Genomic DNA, 20,261 nt, shown 5'->3' on the forward strand with positions numbered 1-20,261 from the left:
GACGAAGCGATAAGTGAATCGAGTTATTCATGGAGCTCCTTGAGATGCCTCTTTGTGACAGGAGCATCGTCATCGTCGTCACTTTGAACTTGAAACGGACTGTAATAGACCGAATCAAAAGTCATATTCTCCCCGCCAAGGAGTGGTTCTTCTTCCTCTGAAGCATGAGCAGGAGAAGATGGTGGTGGTGAAACTGGAGGCTCGGTAGTAGTAGTAGTTTTGGGTTGGGTGGTGTGTTCGGTTGTTGGTGTGGGTTCGGGTGCTGAGTTGGATTTTGATGCATCAGTATGAACCCCCATATCAGATACGTTGGTTCTAACATCTGCAGTGGTGGTGGTTGTTGCTTCGGTAAAGATTAGTGGTGGTATTGGGATGGAGGTGGATGGTATTTGAGTGGTGGAGGTTATGGGGGGAATAGAAAAAGGAATTGTAATGGGTGGAGAAGAAATAGGAGAAGTAGAAATATGAATCTCTGGTGTAGGCGAACGTGGTGGAGTGTTACCACGTTGAGATCCATCTGAATCAGAACCTGCTTCCTCAGATTCGCTTGAGGACGAAGCAATGATTAGCTTTCGTCTCGGTTGGGTTTTTCTCCTCTTCTGCGGTGGAGACTGAGCAGCCTTAGTGGTTTTCCTTTTCTTGGGAGATGGGCCTTTTGCTCCCTTTGCCACCTGTTTTCTCTTATCAGCCTTCTTTCCTCTGGGAGCAGGCTTTTCAGCGTCATGAATTGATTTCAGCATCTCTGGAGTAAGGTCTCTCGGACCAGAACGTCGGAACTCCTTGTACGTTTGAATAATCCGGCTGTCGGCAGGAACATCACCATACATCGTTTCCGGGATAGACCCGTTGAAGGGAAATTTCGAAGCATCCGACACAATGATCTTCGTGGTATGGAAGGTACCAATCGAAGACATTGGAGCACCAGCGACAATAGGGACATGGTACTTGTCCATCACCCATTTAGTGACAATAGACCAGAACCGGGCATAAGAAATCTCTGAGTGTCGAGAGGTGGAAGAGAGACTCTGAATGAGTTGTTGCCATAGGACCGACCCGTAGTCCATATTGATGCCATTGTAGATCCCATACATGATGGAGAGAAATAAACGACTTGCCCCATCGGATCCAACACTTCGTTCAGATAGGCCCTTGAAAAGAACAGTGAACATCCCATTCCACTGAGGGGGCAGGCACGACTTTTTGAATTTCGTGACTGTAGTGAGCACCTCAGTGTACCCCATGTTGTAGAACATGTTGAACAGATGACCCATTGGAATGGTTTCAGGATTAACCCTCGAAGAATCAGGTTCAAACCCTAACAGCGTACAAAACCTTTGCTTAGAAATCGACGCCTTGTGCTCAAAGACATCGAAGAAAATCCTGTCGATGACCTTGTCGTAGTGAGCTGTAGCAAAAATTTGTGACAGGAACTCCATTGGAACAGCTTCAGCCCTGGTAAGAGCAGGAGCGATTGGCGAGAACTTCAGGCATTCGATGATGGGAAACATGAAAGCGTCATATGCCTAAGGAGTAAGATCAATGATCAAACTCTGCTGGGGACGAATGGGCAAGATGTGAGAAGTTGCGTGAACAGATGAAGAATCCGCCATTGTTGAGATGAAAGTGGGAGAGATGATGAACAATAGAGGTTGGAGGAATTCTTGCTATCTGGAAATATAGGTGCAGTAAACAGGTAAACGGGGGTTTACATTGCCTTTTATACTGAGGGTAAAGGAGAGAGAAGAATCTATTCCAAATCTTTGATTGAAAAACGAAGGGTTTTTCGGAGGTGACTGACACGTGACAGTTGGGTGTACCGATGATCACGCAGGAGAGAGAGTGTCAGTCCCTAATCACACGCCTTCCCATCAGGCGCCGTTTGGAGATGAAACGGTTCCTATTCGCACGCTTCTCCTTGTTGCGCCGTTTGAAATCAAATCGATTGGACTCCCGCCTGAGTCATCATTTCGACATCTTATCCCTTTAGAGATTAACGACATCTTTAAAGTAAAATCCCCACGTGGATCAATATTAACCACAACCTTTTATAACAACCAATCCAATTAAAATTCCTTAGAATTAATGAAATAGAATTTTGGAAAATCAGAAAGATTTTCGTGCCGAGTGTGTAAAAGAAAAAGAAATAAAGCAACACTTTTGAGGGATTATGTGATGTCAATAAAGACACGAAACAGTGGATCCCGGGCACGAATCTCTTCCTTCAAAGTCAAGAGAGACTTTAAAGTGTTTGTGTGGTTTCCCGTTGAATAACGATCCGACACTTATTAAGAAGTGTTGAAAGGCTTCTTTTAATTAGTCTTATGGGGTGGCTTTCGCTTCGATTCATAATTCCTGATCTTGATATAAGATAGAAATCGAACGAAGTACTTGTGAGACCAGTGTAGTCTGTTGAACAAGTAGGTTGGAGATAATTTAAGTAGCAAGTTAAACTAACATATGTGAAATCTCAAAAAAAATTAAAACTGGATCCCAAGGGAAGAAATGTTATTGGATTTAACAATTTCATAGGAATCACACAAAAGAATAATAGAGATTTCATGTTGTACCCCCATGGATAAGTTCGTCAATTCATTAGTGAAAGCTAGAGCAAGTTAATTGTTCACCGTCAATGCATAGTAGGTATTGAATTATGGGTTTCACTTAGCACATAGTGGCACGAAGCTAAGATCATGAACATAGAAATTGTGCAACCATAAACCTCAGTGGTAATGTCTGAGAGTCTCAAGGGTTACGCTTGTGAAACGAATGAGATGGAGAAAAAGTAATGTAGATGGTGTAAAGAAAGCAAAGTACCTCTGCTATAAAAATAAGGACTAAGCAGAAAACTCTTATCTCATGTGAGAAGAGAGTTAGGTAGCTCATGATTAGAATAAATATGAGAGCCTAATTGGGAAGACAAGGTTTGTTTGTACCAAGTCAGTAAGGCTTTTATTCAGAATCAGATGACGCTTTGGTCACATACAGCAGCATGTTTCTAGGGACACTTAGCTAGTGAAATAAGTTACCCACAATGAAATAAAAAATAAAAGCCAAAATAATAAAAAAAAAAATATTTTTGGAGTTTTTGAATTACGAAAAAAATATTTTTGGAATTTTTGATCGAAATAAATAAGACATAAAAAAAATTTATACAAAAAAATGTTGGAACCGAACCCGAGCGTTCGGTTTATTTCGGTTGAGAAAACTTTGGAACCAAACCCGAGCGTTCGGTCTATTTCGGTTGCCAAAAAAAATAAGATTGAAAAAGAAAAGAACTTTGACAATAAGATAAATGAATTAGGAAAAATAATACAAAAGATTTACAACCAAAGAAACTACATTTGAGTGATAGGCGAAGATCAGATGATACAACCGAACCCAAGCGTTCGGTCTATTTCGGTACACTAGAGCAAGACCCGAACCCGAACGTTCGGTCTATTTCGTTTCTTACTTTTAATCTTGAGAGGTAATTTTTGGTACTGACTCCGATTCCATCATTCCTAGCCCTTGTAGAATTTTGTTGAAAGAAGCTTCAGGAAGAGCTTTGGTGAAGATGTCAGCCAGTTGATCAGTGGTTCGAACAAAATGAATTTCGACGTTCCCATCTTCCACATGATCCTTAATAAAGTGATACCTCAGTGCTACGTGCTTAGTCTTGGAGTGTTGCACTGGGTTATGACAGATCCTAATTGCACTCTCGGAGTCGCAATATAGTGGGATCTTTTTCATATTGAGTCCATAGTCCCGGAGCTGGCTTTGGATCCAAATCACTTGAGATGTACAGGAGGCAGTTGCGATGTATTCTGCTTCAGCTGTAGACAGAGATACACAAGTCTGTTTCTTTGATTGCCAGCTAACCAACTTCCCGTCAAGGAATTGGCAGCCTCCAGTGGTGCTTTTCCTGTCTAGTCCACAACCTCCAAGGTCTGCATCTGAGTAGGCTTGAACGAAGAAACCTGAGTTTGATGGATACCATAAGCCGAGAGAGGTAGTTCGTTTCAGATACCGGAGAATGTTCTTCACTGCAAGCATATGAGGTTCACGAGGATTCGCCTGAAATCTAGCACAGTAACAAACAGAAAACATTATATCAGGCCTGCTAGTAGTAAGGTACATTAGAGAACTGATCATCTGGCGATATAGCGTAATATCGACTGCTGGTTTATCCAAGGATGGAGTGAGCTTGGTGTCGAACGCCATTTGAACTTTTACCTTTGAGTCTCCCATCATGCCGAATTTAGCAAGGAGAGTCTTGGTGTCGGCTTCTTGGTTAATAAAGATGCCTTCGGGTCCCTGTCTAATATTTAAGCCAAGGAAAAAGTTAATAGGACCCATTGAGCTCATTTCAAATTTAGTCTCCATCAGCTTTCTGAATTCAGCTGTTAAGCTAGGATTCGTTGAGCCAAAGATGATATCATCGACATAGATTTGAACAATCATAAGGTGGTTACCTTCCTTCTTACGAAAGAAGGTTGGGTCAACCGAACCTTGTTTGAATTTGGACATCCTTAAAAACTTAGTTAGCGTTTCATACCAGGATCTAGGTGCTTGTTTTAGTCCATATACCGCTTTGTCCAGAATATAGCAGTGATTGGGGTATTTTTCATTCACGAATCTCGGAGGTTGCTCCACGTACACCGTTTCTTCAAGTTCTCCATTTAGAAATGCGCACTTCACGTCCATTTGGTAGACCTCAAAGTTCTTGTGTGCAGCATAGGCAAGAAATATTCGAACAGATTCCAGCCTAGCTACAGGAGCAAATGTTTCCTCATAATCGATTCCTTCCTCCTGGCAGTATCCTTTCACAACTAGACGAGCTTTGTTTCTTATTACATTGCCTTCCTTGTCCATTTTATTTCTAAAGACCCATTTGAGACCAACAACCGAGGCATCTTGAGGAGTTGGAATGAGGCGCCAAACTTTATTTCTTTCGAACTCATTAAGTTCGTCTTGCATAGCTTGAACCCAATCAGAGTGATCAAGAGCAGTGTTTACTGTCTTTGGTTCAACTTTTGAGACGAAAGAGTTAAACATACAGAACTCTACCTTTGAAAATAAAGATGTTTGCTTTGCCTTCAGTTGAGATCGGGTCAACACCTTTTCAGAGACATTACCCACAACCTGTGAAACAGGATGATCTCTAGTCCATTTGACAAGAGAAGGGTAATTTGGATCATAGGATGGATCCAATTCAGCATTTACCATCTCTTCTAATTCGGATTGACTATCATCGTCATAAAACATATCGGCATTCTCCCCCTCGACTGATGAGCTTTCAGGGGTATCTTGACTTTCCGGTGCTATAGGACTTTCGGGTGAAATTGAGCTTTCGGGAGGTATAGTACCTTCGGGTGCAGTAGAACTTTCGGGAGCTACAGTACCTTCGGGTGCAGTAGAGCTTTCGGGAGCAGCTGGAGAAGAGTTCTCCCCCTCAACTTATGAACTTGACTGTTTTGAAGAAGATGGATTCTCCCCCTCAACTGAAGCACCTTGCTGAGAAGGTTTATTTGGAACTGATTCTCCTTCACCCAGTCGTTTGGCAGCGTCATCGACAATTTGCTTCAAATGGTCAACTTTGTTGTCTGCTGCATTGGCTTCGGAGAGAGTAGCCTTCTCCGGTTCATCAAATAACTCCACAAATTGCTCAAACAAATTTGCAATCGAGGTTGTGACTTGGCCTGTTTGAGAGAAGATTTCTCCAACTGATTCTTCCGTGGCCTTCAGCTTCTTGACATAGCTGTCATCGAAAGTCACATAATACGTTTCTTCAATCTTCCTCGGATGCTTGTTTAAAACCCTGTAGGCTTTCGAAGTGAGAGAGTATCCCAGAAAAATCCCTTCATCGGCTTTTACGTCGAACTTGTTACGATGTTCTTTAGAATTGAAGATAAAGCATCGTGAGCCGAATACGTGGAAGAATTTGACGTTTGGCTTCCTGTTGTTGATGACCTCATAAGGAGTAAGAGTGACACGCTTATTGAGATAGGATCTGTTCTGCGTAAAACAAGCCGCAACAATAGCATCAGCCCAGAAATATAAAGGTAGAGAAGCGAAACTTAGCATGGTTCGGGCCGCCTCACACAAGGATCGGTTTCGTCTTTCGACAATCCCGTTTTGTTGAGGAGTGTAGGGAGCTGAGAAGTTGTGACTGGTTCCTTTTTCTGCTAAAAAGTCTTCAAATTCTTTATTCTTGAACTTCAGCCCATTGTCGCTTCTGATGTTGCAAATGACTTTCCTCAGCTGCACTTCAACCTGCTTGATAAACATCTTTAGCTTGAGAGTTGCCTCAGATTTGTGCTTCAGAAAGAACACCCATGTAAAACGTGAAAAGTCATCAACAATAACAAGAATATACTTGCTACCGCCAATGCTTTCGATAGAAGATGGACCACATAAGTCAATGTGAATTAACTCAAGTGGTTCAACGAATTTAGTGTTTATTATGGATGGGTGACTTTGACGAATCTACTTCCCCATTTCACATGCAGCACACAAATGTTCTCGATCAAACTTGAGCAATGGAAGACCCCGAACATGGCCTCCTGTGACAAGTTTGTTGATATCCTTGAAATTGAGATGGGAGAGCCTTCGGTGCCACAGCCAGCTTTCGTCAGAATGTGCTTTGGATAACAGATAGATAGCTGGATTTCCTTTGATAGGTTTGAGATTGAGAGGAAACATTTCGCCTTTGCGCTCTGATTTGAGAATCACTCTTTTTGTTTTCTTCTCTATTATTTCCGAACCCTCATCATCAAACGAAACTTTAAGACCGGTGCCTCCAAAAAGTTGAGATACACTGATGAGGTTATGATGTAGTCCTTCAACATATGCAACCTTTCTAATTGTGAAGTCTCCATTTGTTATCATCCCATAACCTTTCATTGTGCCGTATGAGTTGTTCCCGAACTTGACATTCCCGCCATTTGGAAGAGATCAGAATTCCCTCGGCTCTTCCTTCCTTCCTGTCATGTGATGTGAGCAGCCACTGTCAATATACCATTCTTCGTCGAACTGCTCGTCACTGATAACCTGCAAAAATCAAGCATATTTAGGAACCCAAAGTTTCTTGGGTCCACGTGAGCCTTTCACAGGAACAGGAATAGTAAGAGAAATGTCAACAAGATATGTTCTTTTTATTAAAGTTGTTTCATCTTTCTTCTTAATAATGAAAACTTTAATTTTGTTGGGATGTGTTACAGTCGGTTTGGATTCAGGTTCAGGCGTTTGGGCCTTGGAATGCTTTTGATCATTCTTGACTGAGGAAACCTTCGATTTTCCTTTCAAATTTGTTGAAGATTTTGGATTTTGAGTTTGAACAGAATTGGATTTAGAATGGGGTTGAGAAGAATTAGAATGAGAGAATTTAGACTGGGAAGTTTTCTTGACTTGAGGTTCTAAGTGACTCTTTTGTTTTTGGTCATTAGTGGGACCGAACCTAGAACCTTGGTAGCTTTTGCTCTCGGAACCGAACCTATGCTTTCGGTAGCTGATATTCTCTGAACCGAACCTTTCCCTTCGGTTGTTATTACTTTCTTGCGGTCTGACTGCTCTTTTCTCTGACTTTCTGTCATGATCAGAAAAATGGGCGTTTTGAGATCGCCAGAACTGTTTTCGCTCTAAGAGATTCTTTTTGTATCTCAGATTCCTTTGCTGCTTTTGATTCTTTACTTGCTTCGGCTGTCAGTGGATGTTGGCTTTTTGCTTTTGCTTTTTGCCAGCTGGTTCACTTTGAACATATGGTGTTTCGCTTGAAGGAGTGACTTCTTCTACAGGAACTTCTTTTGCACCACTGGTACTTGGCACATCGAAGTTGTCAGGCTTGTTTAGTGGCTCTGGCACATATCTACCTTTGGTTTTCCAGGACGTTCGCTCTGACAGACCAACGGTTTCGTCTGCATTATCTATAGGAGTAGACCAGAAAAATTCATCACAGCCATCCGCATTATCTTCGTTTACTATGGCCGTGAGTTCGGCTGTCTGATGTTCGGTTACTCCTGTGACCTTATACACCTGATTTGGTGTTGTTCTCACCTTTTGGTACACCACGACCTTTTCTTCAAGAATCAGGGACTTGTTTTGGGATAAACGAGCGAACTCCACAGAATTTTCGGAAATAAGATTTTTGTGGTTTTCGGGTTCGCTCTTGACAAACTCAGAACAGTCGACTTCATCCTCTACAGAAATTTCACTCATATCATCATCCTCATTGAGCTCAGACGCGTTTTCAACATCAATTTTATTTTCTGAGCTCAAGTTGGCATTCAATGAGTCAAACTTTTGTATGGTTTCGGTCCTTAGTTTCAGTTTATCGTTTTCATCCAAAAGGTTTTTCAACATGTCCTTATGGTCCTTGGACTTTTTAAAAGATTCGATTTTGTCCAGACCATACATATAAGTCAGATTCACATCATCAGACGAAACTACACTTTCACAATTATATGCTTCAGCGTCGATTTCATCTTCCTTAAATTCAAGGAAGGGCAAAATCATGCGATGAATTTTCTGCCCTATTTCACAGTTCAGATGAAGTTGAGTGATGTTAGCATAAAGACGTTTAGCAATCAAACAAAAGACATTTCTTTGTTTCAAAAGTTTTAAATTGTCTCTTTGCAAATAAATGTTTTCATCTTTGGATTTAATCAGCTCCGACTCCTTCAGCTCTATCCACATCCTCCATTCCTCACTCTTGGAAGACACCCTGCTTATTTGGTCAGTTAGGTTAGAATTGGTGACCCGTGTTTGAGTTAAATTGCTATCTAGATTTGAGATTCTTGAATTTAAGCTTTTTAATTCTTTTTCATACGAATTTTGTGGCACTTTTAATGAAACAAAAACGGATTGTACCTTCTTGATTAATTCATCTAACTCATTGATCTGCACGCTGAGAGGTTTAGCTGTGAAGCATAGGTCCTCTCGCTCCTTGGATTCTTCATTCCCACCATCCGTATTGTATCCCCTCATTTGAGATACATCTGTCACCATCAACCACTTCCCACCACTTTCTTCACCTTTTGCAATGTATGCCTTTCCATGAGATGGCTTCCTGGCCTCATCATCCTCTGAGTCGGTTGACCAGACCTGCACGCCACCGAACTCATCATCCGCTGCCGAACCCTGCACAATTAAAGCATTCATTGAAGGGTTAGCAGTAGCTTTCTTTCTCTTGATCTCTTCCAGCCTTTTCATCAACACAGCTTCTTCATCTTTCTCCTCATCCTTCTCTGCCATTTTCTTTAGAACGCAGTCTTTGGCATAGTGGTTCTTTCCTCCACAGTAGTAGCAGTTCACACCTGAATCTCCTTCAACTTTCGCCTCTTTCTTTGGTTCCTTTGTCTTCGGTTCCTCCCTAACCTTTTCAAAACTGTAGCTTCCCTGCCAATTTCGGTTCTTATTGGTAGGGAACCTTTTCTTAATGAACCTCTTTAGATTCGACACCATCATTGCATAGTCTTCAGAAGTAAGATCATAGTCTTCTAAGTTGAGATCTTCATCTTCTACCACACTTTTGCTTTTGGACAAGAGGGCCAAGGACCCAAAACTGGAGACCACATTTTTCTCTTGCAAAACAATCTTTTCTTGGGATTTCAAAATCCCCACCAACTTTGCCAACAAATAAGATTTAAATTGCTCATGAGCTTTAACAGTGGACACAACCGCTCTCCACTCGGATCTAAGGCCATTCAAAAAGGTTACTTTTTGTTCAATCAACTTCCTTTCTATATCGTGTTTGATCATCTTGCTAAGAAGATGATTGAAGCGATCGAACGTCTGAGTAAAAGTTTCATCAGAATTCTGCTTAAATTCACCAAACTCAGAAAAGAACAAGGTCTGAATAGAATGCTCCAAATCTTCATCTGTGGAATATAGCTCTCGCAGCCTGTCCCATATTTCTTTAGCAGTGCTGCATGAACTCACTAGCCTGAATGTATCTGATTGCAGAGCGAATCGAATCAGTCTCAATGCTTTCATGTTGCATTGAAACTTTTCCTTTTCGTCTTGAGCAACATCCTTTATGTCCTTTAACATATCATTGTACTCTTTCTGAGTTTTAATGATTTTTAACGTTCCAGAGTGAGCAAATGGTCCAGAAACGATTGCTTCCCAAATAAGGTATCCATTGTCTTCCGACCCGATGACATAATCTTCAAAGTGATATGCCCAGACTTCGTAATCCTGGGTGTAAAGAATAGGAATCTTCGTCGTTGATCCAATGCTGTTAGAGATGTTAATGGGATTAGATTGTGACTCGTCCATGCTTGATCGTTTTTAACTTGTTTGAAAGATCAGACTTGTAATATTTAATATTAGGGCAAACAAATAAATGCTGAGTTACGTCAATAATGGAATGACGGCTCAATAATTATTAGTTAATGCGGAATAACCCTAATCGCAAACTCTTTCACAGAAAAGATGTGTATGAATTACACAGCCTCCTGCTCTGATACCAATTGATGAGTTATTAATTAACTCTTTGATCGATTAGATCTTTGTAACAAGTATGTGATGAACGTAAAAACAATAAACAAAACACAAGTATGAATCAAGATGTGTCGAATGATTAGATTACTCGATCCTCAGTAGAGCTCGACTAAGAACTTCCACTGTAGAGGATTCTAGGGTTACAAAACAAGAACGATAAATTTGTTGAACAATAAATCTCTAATCGTTACTGATCGTCCTTCTGTTCTAGGATGCATGCAAGCATCTATTTATACTAAACCCTACAAAACTCACGGATGGACAGGCCCATACCGGAGATACATATTGGACTAGATAACGAGCCGAATAGACGCAACACAAAATACGACCCAACAGGGTAGTTACCTAGGGTTCTCTCCTCATATGGACATATTGAATTTCTACTCCGCCTTCCTCCTGATTCCGACTCTGGGTGTCATCACTTCATGATGGATGATCGAGAATCTCCGAAGTTTAGGCAAATTTCTTACCGATGTCCCTAAAAGATATAGGCACTTGGTGAATTCAATAGTCTCGACCTAGTTCATTCGTTTCCGAGCTGGAAATCTTCTCAATGAACTTCATCGGGGTCGGACTCAACTCTTCTGTCAAGCACTGGAGTGGATAGGGTTTTCTACGGGGTTCGTGCAAGAATGGAAATGTCTAAAGAATCCTAATAGATTATTAACATTTCACTGGATGATCCATATCGAGTCCTGCTATGATTACACATGGTATACAAATCATATATAGCTTAGATCCGATAGGCCTTCGAATATATGATACTACTCTATATCCTCATCCCAACGAGGAAAAGGAAGTAGGGCGAAACCACACATTCTTAGCCTATGGGATCCTTATTATACATAACATTGGGAGTGTACCCACTGTAGTTGTAGGTATATCAATAAGGATCTTTTTAGTTCTTCACACAGGGTTGTCTATGTATCCTAAAATACCCCTATGGTATTTTAATTTCTTGTTTGTGTTTCTTATTTTCTGAATATGATTATGGGATTAGTGTGAATCTTTTAGTATTCCAAAATACTCCTATAGTATTTTAAACTTTATGCTTGGCTCTAGCATCCCTATTTGGTAAGTTTCAGACCTGTTGCAACACCACTATCACTCCCAAGCACACGTTCATCGCATCTCAAATAAATGTAGTTGATCAGGTTACATTTATTCCAGCTTACGACGAGATAACTGCCCAGGTTTGACGGTAATGCTCAACATCCGAAGACTTTTATTATTGTTGTTCTTGTGATACTTGTGTTCGAGTGCTTAGATTTTGGATGTTATTATACTTTGGTAAAATATGGTTATATTTTAAAGTATAATTCTTGGTCAGAGTGTTTTATCCCTTTGTATTTATAGGTTGTATATCTTTTATGAATTGATATACTTAGCTCACTATAAACAATGCTCTGATACCAATCTGTCACACCCCAAAACCGGAACGGCGGAAACGTTCTGGGGTGGATGACGTCATGTCAAGTATCACAACACATGCATTATAGTAATCAAAGTACAACAAAACATTGCATTAATAGTAATAGTTTTACACGGTTACATTACAATACATCAAAGTAATACAAGTAATAGAATAAATACAGCGTGGTACTAAGCTATCTTCATCAACGGCTCCTGGAATGTACCTATCTAATGCTAACCTGAGAATACAAGTTACTTGAAAAACGAGTATCAGCATTTTTACAAATGTTGGTGAGTTCATAAGCATTTAGTGACGTTTCAATCAAATAACTTTAATAAGTGGTAGTTTAAGTGTTTACTGTGTATTAGAGTTCTTTCTAGAAAATCCTATATTTTCTTTAATAAAAGTAGCCTTCTACCAAGACTGGTCAGTGTTATGTGGTAAAAAGTAGTTTTCCCTTAATTACTATCATAATCAAAATACTGAATTTGATTATTAAGAAAGCAAGAGACATCAGGGAAATACATATGCCTCAGCAGTGAGGACTGCTGACTAAGGCAAAGGAATCATAGACTCCAAGAAAGTATGGAACAAACCACACGCCCGGTTCAATCTAACAAATGGAGACACGGACCCCAGAAGGCACCAAATGAAAGGTACAGCTGGTAAGGTCTAAAACAGTGAATACAGACCTCAGACAGTATCAAATGAAAGATACGTCTTGTAAGGTCAAAACAGTGAATACAGACCCCAGACAGTATCAAATGAAAGATACGTCTTGTAAGGTCAAAACAGTGAATACAGACCCCAGACAGTATCAAATGAAAGATACGTCTTGTAAGGTCAAAATAGTGAATACAGACCCCAGACTGTATCAAATGAAAGATACGTCTTGTAAGGTCAAAACAGTGTGACTCTGAAAATGAGTTACCAACATACAGTGTAAATTGCCGGTGAAATACCGTTACCTTAAGGCCAATGAGTTATAAGGTAACCTGGGATACTCGTAATCATACTGACTAGAGTATCAGGCGCCCTACAAGCATCTAAAATATGATATTTGTCATCCATTGGCTTGGTAGGCCGTGGACTGTAGCTAGCAGTCAGGGTGCGGGGGTGTCAATCCTGTATAGATCTATACACACAATGTCCGCTCTCCCTATAGGAGACTCTGGTTACCAACTAGACGACGGAGAAGGCTGTGTCCTGAAGATGCATCCCAAATAGTGGGTAGAGACTTCCAAATAGTGGGTAGTGTGTAAGTGCTGAACTAGAGGTAGAGACTTCCAAATAGTGGGTAATGTGTTTCTAATGTAAGTGTAGACTAGAGGTAGAGACTCTTAACTGAACGGACTAGAGCATTCCTGTATGTCCATACTTGTATACATAATATATAACTAATGAACCAAACGACCTTCGGACGGCCATCCGATCCCACCAGACCACATCTCAATGAAGAAAAGGAAATAGGGCGGACGAACCTTCCTAAGTCCTTCAATCATTATTTATATGTACCTATACAAGTGCAGACATACATCTAACTACGACTAAGTCTGTATCAAGTGGAAACGTATCATCGTGGTGTGAAATCATACAGTGTGGAATAACCGAATCGTGAGGTATAAGTGTACCAAGTATAAGTGTATCACAAAGTGGAAACGACAACTGGTGAAGTAAAAGCATCTAACAAGTGTAAGCGACTACAAGTATAAGCGATATAGAGACAATAACCGGTATAAGCGTATCACGAAGGGAATGCGTTGTCAAGTAGGATTTTTAAATAAGTAAAAGCGAAGCAGCAGTAACTAACAAGTAAATGTATACGACGTGAAAGAGAACTTTGATGAAAACCTTGTAAAAACCTTTATACTCAGGGAAAATCACATTTGGTATTCTTTGATAAAATAAGTTTGAAAGCCTTTAGAAGTCTTTTGGAAACTTTATAAACCAGTTTAAAATGAATTTAGATAAAACAGTATAAGTAAGAGTTTTGAAACAATTGAAAACCTTCTTGAAAACCATTATAGTATCCTATTCGGTAAAACAGTGTACAGTGGTAAAATCTTGAGCATGCGGGTTATCAATCACATGTGATTGATATGATAACTGGCATGTTTAACTTGTATTCCCCCCTATAAAACATGTAAAAACATTTAAAAGGTTCATTCAGGGGTATGAACTCACCTGGCATAAGTAGGTCCGACGAAGGTGCCGTTTGGGCGTTCGGTGTCACGTAAGGACTCGAACACACTCAATGACCTATTTAACATATGATAACATATGTTCACATACAATTAGTATATTTAATACTAATTAAATAAGTATACGCACTCAAAGGAGCGGAAAACACTTTGGTTAAGTGTTTGGGTGTCCCGGTAGCGTCTAAAGGTGTGTATGGCTTAGGAATGGAGTTTACTACCCGAGAGTAAACTCCCAAAGCTATGTTTACGGCCCAGGGACATCTCACCATGAGTTTACGGCCGTAAACTCATGGTGAGGGGTTCTAGTGTGTTTTAAGGCTTCTAACTTGTTCATGGAATTATTCTAGGTCCAAAACTATATAGTATGAATGAGTTTAAGGTCTTAAAGGGCATCTTAATGGAGTTTACGGCCCAGGGACAACTCCTAAGGGAGTTTACGGCCGTAAACTCTTATCCTTTGAGTTTAGTGAAGTTTCAAGCCCTTATATCACTTCTAGTAATTTATAATAAGGTGTGAGGCCATTTAGGGGAATAAAAGCTAACATTTGGGCATGTTTGGGGGTGTTTACGGCCTTGGTACATGCTTGGGCCGTAAACTCCCTTTAATCCCCCATTTCCTTGTGTTTGGATGATCTAAACCCAAAAGGATAAGCCCCTAATTTATGTATTAAGTCCAAGGGTGCTTTAGGAGTGTTTTTGGGGCATTTTAATATGTTTAAGAGGTGTTTACGGCCTTGGCATATGCCTGGGCCATAAACTCTCTTTTACCCCTTAAAACCATGTGATTTAATGTTTAAACACTCCTAGGCTAATCCATTAATTTATTTCAAAGCCTTTAGGGACATTTTGGGGTCATTTTGGCCTCATTTAAGGTGTTTACGGCCTAAGGAGGAGCTTAGGCCGTGAACTCCTTTTCAACAGCTTAAATGGTCCAATTTTAAGCTATAAACACGAATCATAATGTTTAGAATAAGCTAGGGTAAGCGGACTTACGATTTGGAAGTGTTTGGTTGCGGATTCGGGTCGAAAACGAGTCTAGAGAGAGAGTATAGAGAGAGAGTGTAAAAAGTCTCCAAATGGGGTTTACTCCCCTTTATATATGGGTGGGAGTTGGAGCTCAGTGGGAATCTACCCGATACTGTCGTTATACGAGGCTTTTGGTCGCACCCGATTTAGTGGTCGTAATAATAAAAACTAACTTTTTCCAATTAAATGGAAATGTGTGTTATGTGTTTTTATTTCCTTTTATCATGACTTAACGGCATCTTAAATATAAACAAATGAAATGTTTATTTAATTGACGACCTCTAATTAACGGAACTTTTATAAACTGGAATATTACGTTAACGGTAACGGGGAAATGTAACGGAACAACTTGGGTTGTCACACGACCTGACTCGCCGAGTCCAAGAACAGACTCGCCGAGTCCAAGGTAATCTTCAACCAACTCGCTGAGTTGTTCTTCAAACTCGTCGAGTTCCTGCCCAACTTCATCGACTCGACGAGCTGTTCATCCCACTCGTCGAGTTCCTCCTAACCTTCATGCTACTCGCCGAGTCTACTCAAAGGACTCGTCGAGTTCATTCAGATCTACATACATGCAGAGGACTTTTGAGTCATGCATGGGCTCCAAACAGTAGATCTACCCTCCCCAAGCCTATTCCTCACGTAAAGTTGCAAACTTTACGTGTAGAGAAGGAGATCTAGGCTAAATACACAATAAACTAGGGTTTAAGGCAAAGAGGCTCCATAATCAACTCAAGGGCTGATACTTTATGCTTTCTAAGACCAAAATATGCTTAGATCTGAAGTAGCAACTCCAGATCCGGCTTCTAACTCAAATGGACAACTTAATCATGGCTAAAAAGCCCCTAAACTCACAACCAAAATAGATCTAAAGGAGGGAAACGACTTAATACCTTCAATAACTCAGAAAGTTCCCCCAATCTTCAGATCTAAGGCCAATCCTTGAAGCTTCAATGATTCCCCTTCTTCTTCTTCCTTCAAATCACTCAAAGATGGCTTGGAAGCTTGAATGGGCAACAATGGGGCTTAGGGTTCGATGTTCTGGGTGAAAGAGGCAGTAAAGGAACCCTAGGGGAGAGAATTAGACGCTTAAATAGGCCCCAAGTCCCAAATTTAGGGTTTTCCTCGCACAGATCAGACTCGCCGAGTCCCCTTGTCCGACTCGCCGAGTCGGTCACTTACTCCTCGACCCGGATCCCGCTCGGACTCGCCGAGTTCCTCCTTGGACTCGCCGAGTCTCCCCTTAAAGTTAGGGTTTTCTTTCCTTTCTTGACCGTCAAAACTTTGGGTGTTACAGTAATATAAAGAAAACTGAGAGGGTCCGGCTTAGGAGCCTGGTGAGCATATAGGGTTTTCAACCCACAATAATATAATTATTATATTCACTTATCAAGCAATCAATCCAATTACCCACCCCCATTATCTTCATTTATTTCTTAAAGATTTACCCTAAGAACCGATTACCCTTCTCCCATTCATTCCTAAGAATTGCCCTAAGGAATTGGCACAAAGTCTAGTGCTGCCATGGTTCATAGATCACCTCTGGTGAACACGCAGTTCAAAATAATTAATAAACACCTAGTTCAAGAACACCCATTGAACACACTCAGTTCAATAATACCTAATGAACACCTAGTTCAAAAACACCTAATGAACACTTAGTTCAAAAACACCTAATGAACACTTAGTTCAAAAACATCTAGTGAACACTTAGTTCAAATATCCCTAGTAAACTCAATCACCTAAGGAACACAGAGTACGAAAGCTCTTAGTTCAAACCACGTGATAATAATGTATATCTCGATCCTGAAAAACCACTAATATTATTAACACATATAAATAATATTTCTAAAACAATCTATCCCATCCTGTCGATCCCCACACACTGACCCTATACAATGATCTTACGAGATCTAGCCTAAGGAATCGATATGAACAACAACTGACGAAGCTGCTTCGGAAATTCCCTGGCAGCAAACGAGGATCAATAAAGACATCAAATGAGGGGAAAGGAATAAGTTTCACCACGAACATTCGTTCGTAAAAGAAAGAACCACAAGACAATTAAGTCAGGGGTAGTTATCTAGATAACAATGCCTAGGAGTGGTCCAACTATCATGAGGTATTATACCTCTAGACTCTCCCTATCCAGCATCGAACTTTGCCTAGTAGTGGACTGAATACATGAGGTATTTCACCGCCAGACGCACCCTATCCAGCAATATAACACCAGACATACGTAGCAGTGGTCTATTACCGACACTTTATTAGGCAGTCTACGAAGTTCCCTTAATTATTTCGTAAAATAAAACACTGACATATGAATCTCGGTCGATCACTTCATAAAAGAAACGCTGACTCCAAAGCTCTCTCAAAATAAAAGTATGGGGAAATACTACTAGAGTACTCCCGTACGTTCCTGTAACCGACACACAAAATAGTCAAAAAGACTTTGTACATGATAGTACTTCTGGCACATTATAGTACTCTGGTATGCGAAAGTCTCGTACCCGAGAACATAATAGTACCCTGGCGCAAGCAGCACCCAAGACACAAAGCTTTGAAAAGGACTTCGTACATAAAATGTACTTCTGTACGTAGGACGTACTCCACCGATCATCAATCTCACCCCACACGTACTCTTAATAAGAGACTACCCAAAGTCCAATCTTAATTGAACTAAACATCACTATTTAAGTCTTAACCCATCACTAGGCAATCCTACAATGCCTATAATCAATTTTTGATACTATCTCCGTTTAGGCAACGCCAACTAGTGTATACTTAACACAAGGTTTTAAGTAATGATATCATATATACACATCTTAACACATATTGAACCATATCTGAGTCGCACGTTGTATATCATCAAATATATCTAACACGTATTTTGGACAATAACAAATACTTCACATACATATGTATATTTCATACTTTAATCAATACTCTTATTAAAATCACGTTCCTAAAAGGGACTATACACATGATACCTTATCGAATGAACACGTAGTTCAAAAATACATAATTCGTACTCCCGGATCTTAAATTTGCCTCATTACCTAATCCATATTCCCGGATCTAAAACTAACATCTTGATTTGATCCATACTCTCGGATCTAAAACTAACCTCTTGATCTGATCCATACTCTCGAATCTAAAACTAACCTCCTGATCTGATCCATACATCCAGATCTAAAACAAGTTATCTCTTTATCCTTTTATCTCATGGTCCAACCCATCTTTTATCACCTACCAACAACCTCATCTACCCATGTTCTACCCAACATATTTTTAGATACAAAATACATATATTGTTTAACTCATTAAAACTTATATAATTCATCCATTCCAAAATCATCTCAAATAAACAACAATATATTATACACATAGCACGTATTTCATAGCAAATACTTTATATTTATGTGTTAGAAAAAAGTGACTACACACTCACTTGATCAGAAGATGATCGGGCAGCACTACGGCTTGTAGAAGTAGTATCCTTCGGTGAAACGGTGATCTCTTCACACACCGGACTTCTCGCGGGCAGAGCTTCAGCTCGGAAACTCTTTTCTTCTCGGGATCTTCGGGCTTCAGGACTCGCTTCGGGTCTCGGGATGATACCGGGGCTCCGGGGGGTTAAAAGATGGCTTATAGAGAGTATCGGGAGTGAGAGAGAAGAGATGGAGCAACCAAAATCGGTTGACCCTTGATTTCTATTTATAGGGCCATTTTTCTGGATTCACGTCGTGAATCTCAAATATTCACGTCGTGAGTTCAATAGTCATCAGGTGTGTCATCGCCACTTGCGTCTGTCAGGCTCCAGAAGTCATAAATACTGAGTTCAAGTCATGAACATTGTATTCACGTCGTGAACTCTGACAGTTTGGAGTTTCGCACCCCAAACTTCAGAAATTCATAAATTTCGCATACGAACTCCGTTTTCGATATTCTTTATATCCACGTGTAGGTGAGATTATGCGCTACAACTCTCGTTTAGACTTCGTTGGCTAATTTTGACTTTATTTTTATTATACTTTTATTATATTATTTTTAGTAGGCCGGGACAGGAAAACTCCGTTAGAAATCCATAACTTCTTCGTATGATGTCCGTTTTTGTCTGTCTTTTTACCGTTGGACTACTATCAATGAGATCTTCGATTCTCGTTTAGATCGTTTCGGCTAGAAATCACTCGATCTCATATTCGAACTTTTGGCTACATTGTGCTAATGCTGAAACTTCGAAAAATCATAACTTCCTCATACGAAGTCAGATTTAGACGTTCTTTTTATGCACGCTCTCGGTTTAACGTATTCTATGAATTTCATTTAGATCGCTAAGGCCGAATATCGCTCTAACGTAAATTCACTATTTACGTCGCGCTGTGTCGTGCCGGTTCTGTCGCGAAACTTCGACAGGTCATAACTTCTTCGTTATAACTCGGATTCCGGCGTTCTTTATATGTACGGAATCCTTGTAACATATACTATATCTTAGTTAAGATTAATCCTTCTAAATAATCTTCCATAAAAAAGTCATTTTTGATGCTTATCGTCTCTAAATTGACTAGCCCGGATCTACGGGCGTTACAGCCGGTCCTCCCTCCCTCAAGTCATAGAACTCACGTTCCATGCCAAACGGGGGTCGTTGTCCCTGTTGCCTGCTCCATCTCCAAATGTCGATACCCCAAGGAGGTGTAGGGCCACTCGGGCCCATTCGGTGAGTCGGCACCCTCACTGGGTATGGTGGGTTGATGACTTCGGACTTTGTGTCCGAATCACCATCGTTTTCGTCACCAAACTCTTCTTCACCATCGTCTGCCACGGGTTCCGCAGGTCCCTCTTCAGGCTCCTCTTCAGGTTCCTCGTCGGATTCCTCTAGCCGTCCGTTATTTCCCTGATTGGGAAAGTAGGGATCACCAGGGTGGTGGAAACCAACCATACTGACTACACGAGAGTGCATATATAAGTCATATTTTAATTACTCTCATAGTATTTTTAATTATTTGTGTTTGGTTTCCCTAGAGTTATTGGAGAGTGGGGTAGGCTTGTGGATTCATTTCCCGCTGTGATTACTCCCGAACACATGTTGGTCATATTCTGAATAAATATAGTTGATCATGCTATATTCATCCCTAATATGA

General features: G+C 40.4%; 1 protein-coding gene across 1 annotated transcript in view; it reads right to left on the bottom strand.

Annotated features, from left to right (window-relative positions):
* LOC128129146 (uncharacterized) overlaps window positions 1–20,059 on the bottom strand; it is a 36,833-nt gene extending 16,774 nt beyond the window's left edge. The window contains exon 1 of the mRNA XM_052767814.1: window positions 19,856–20,059. Coding sequence (XP_052623774.1) covers window positions 19,856–20,059 — 204 coding nt within the window. The remainder of the gene's footprint in view (window positions 1–19,855) is intronic.
* Window positions 20,060–20,261: the final 202 nt, after the last annotated feature.

Source organism: Lactuca sativa, chromosome 9, assembly GCF_002870075.4.
Source record: "Lactuca sativa cultivar Salinas chromosome 9, Lsat_Salinas_v11, whole genome shotgun sequence".
Lineage (NCBI taxonomy): Eukaryota > Viridiplantae > Streptophyta > Magnoliopsida > Asterales > Asteraceae > Lactuca > Lactuca sativa.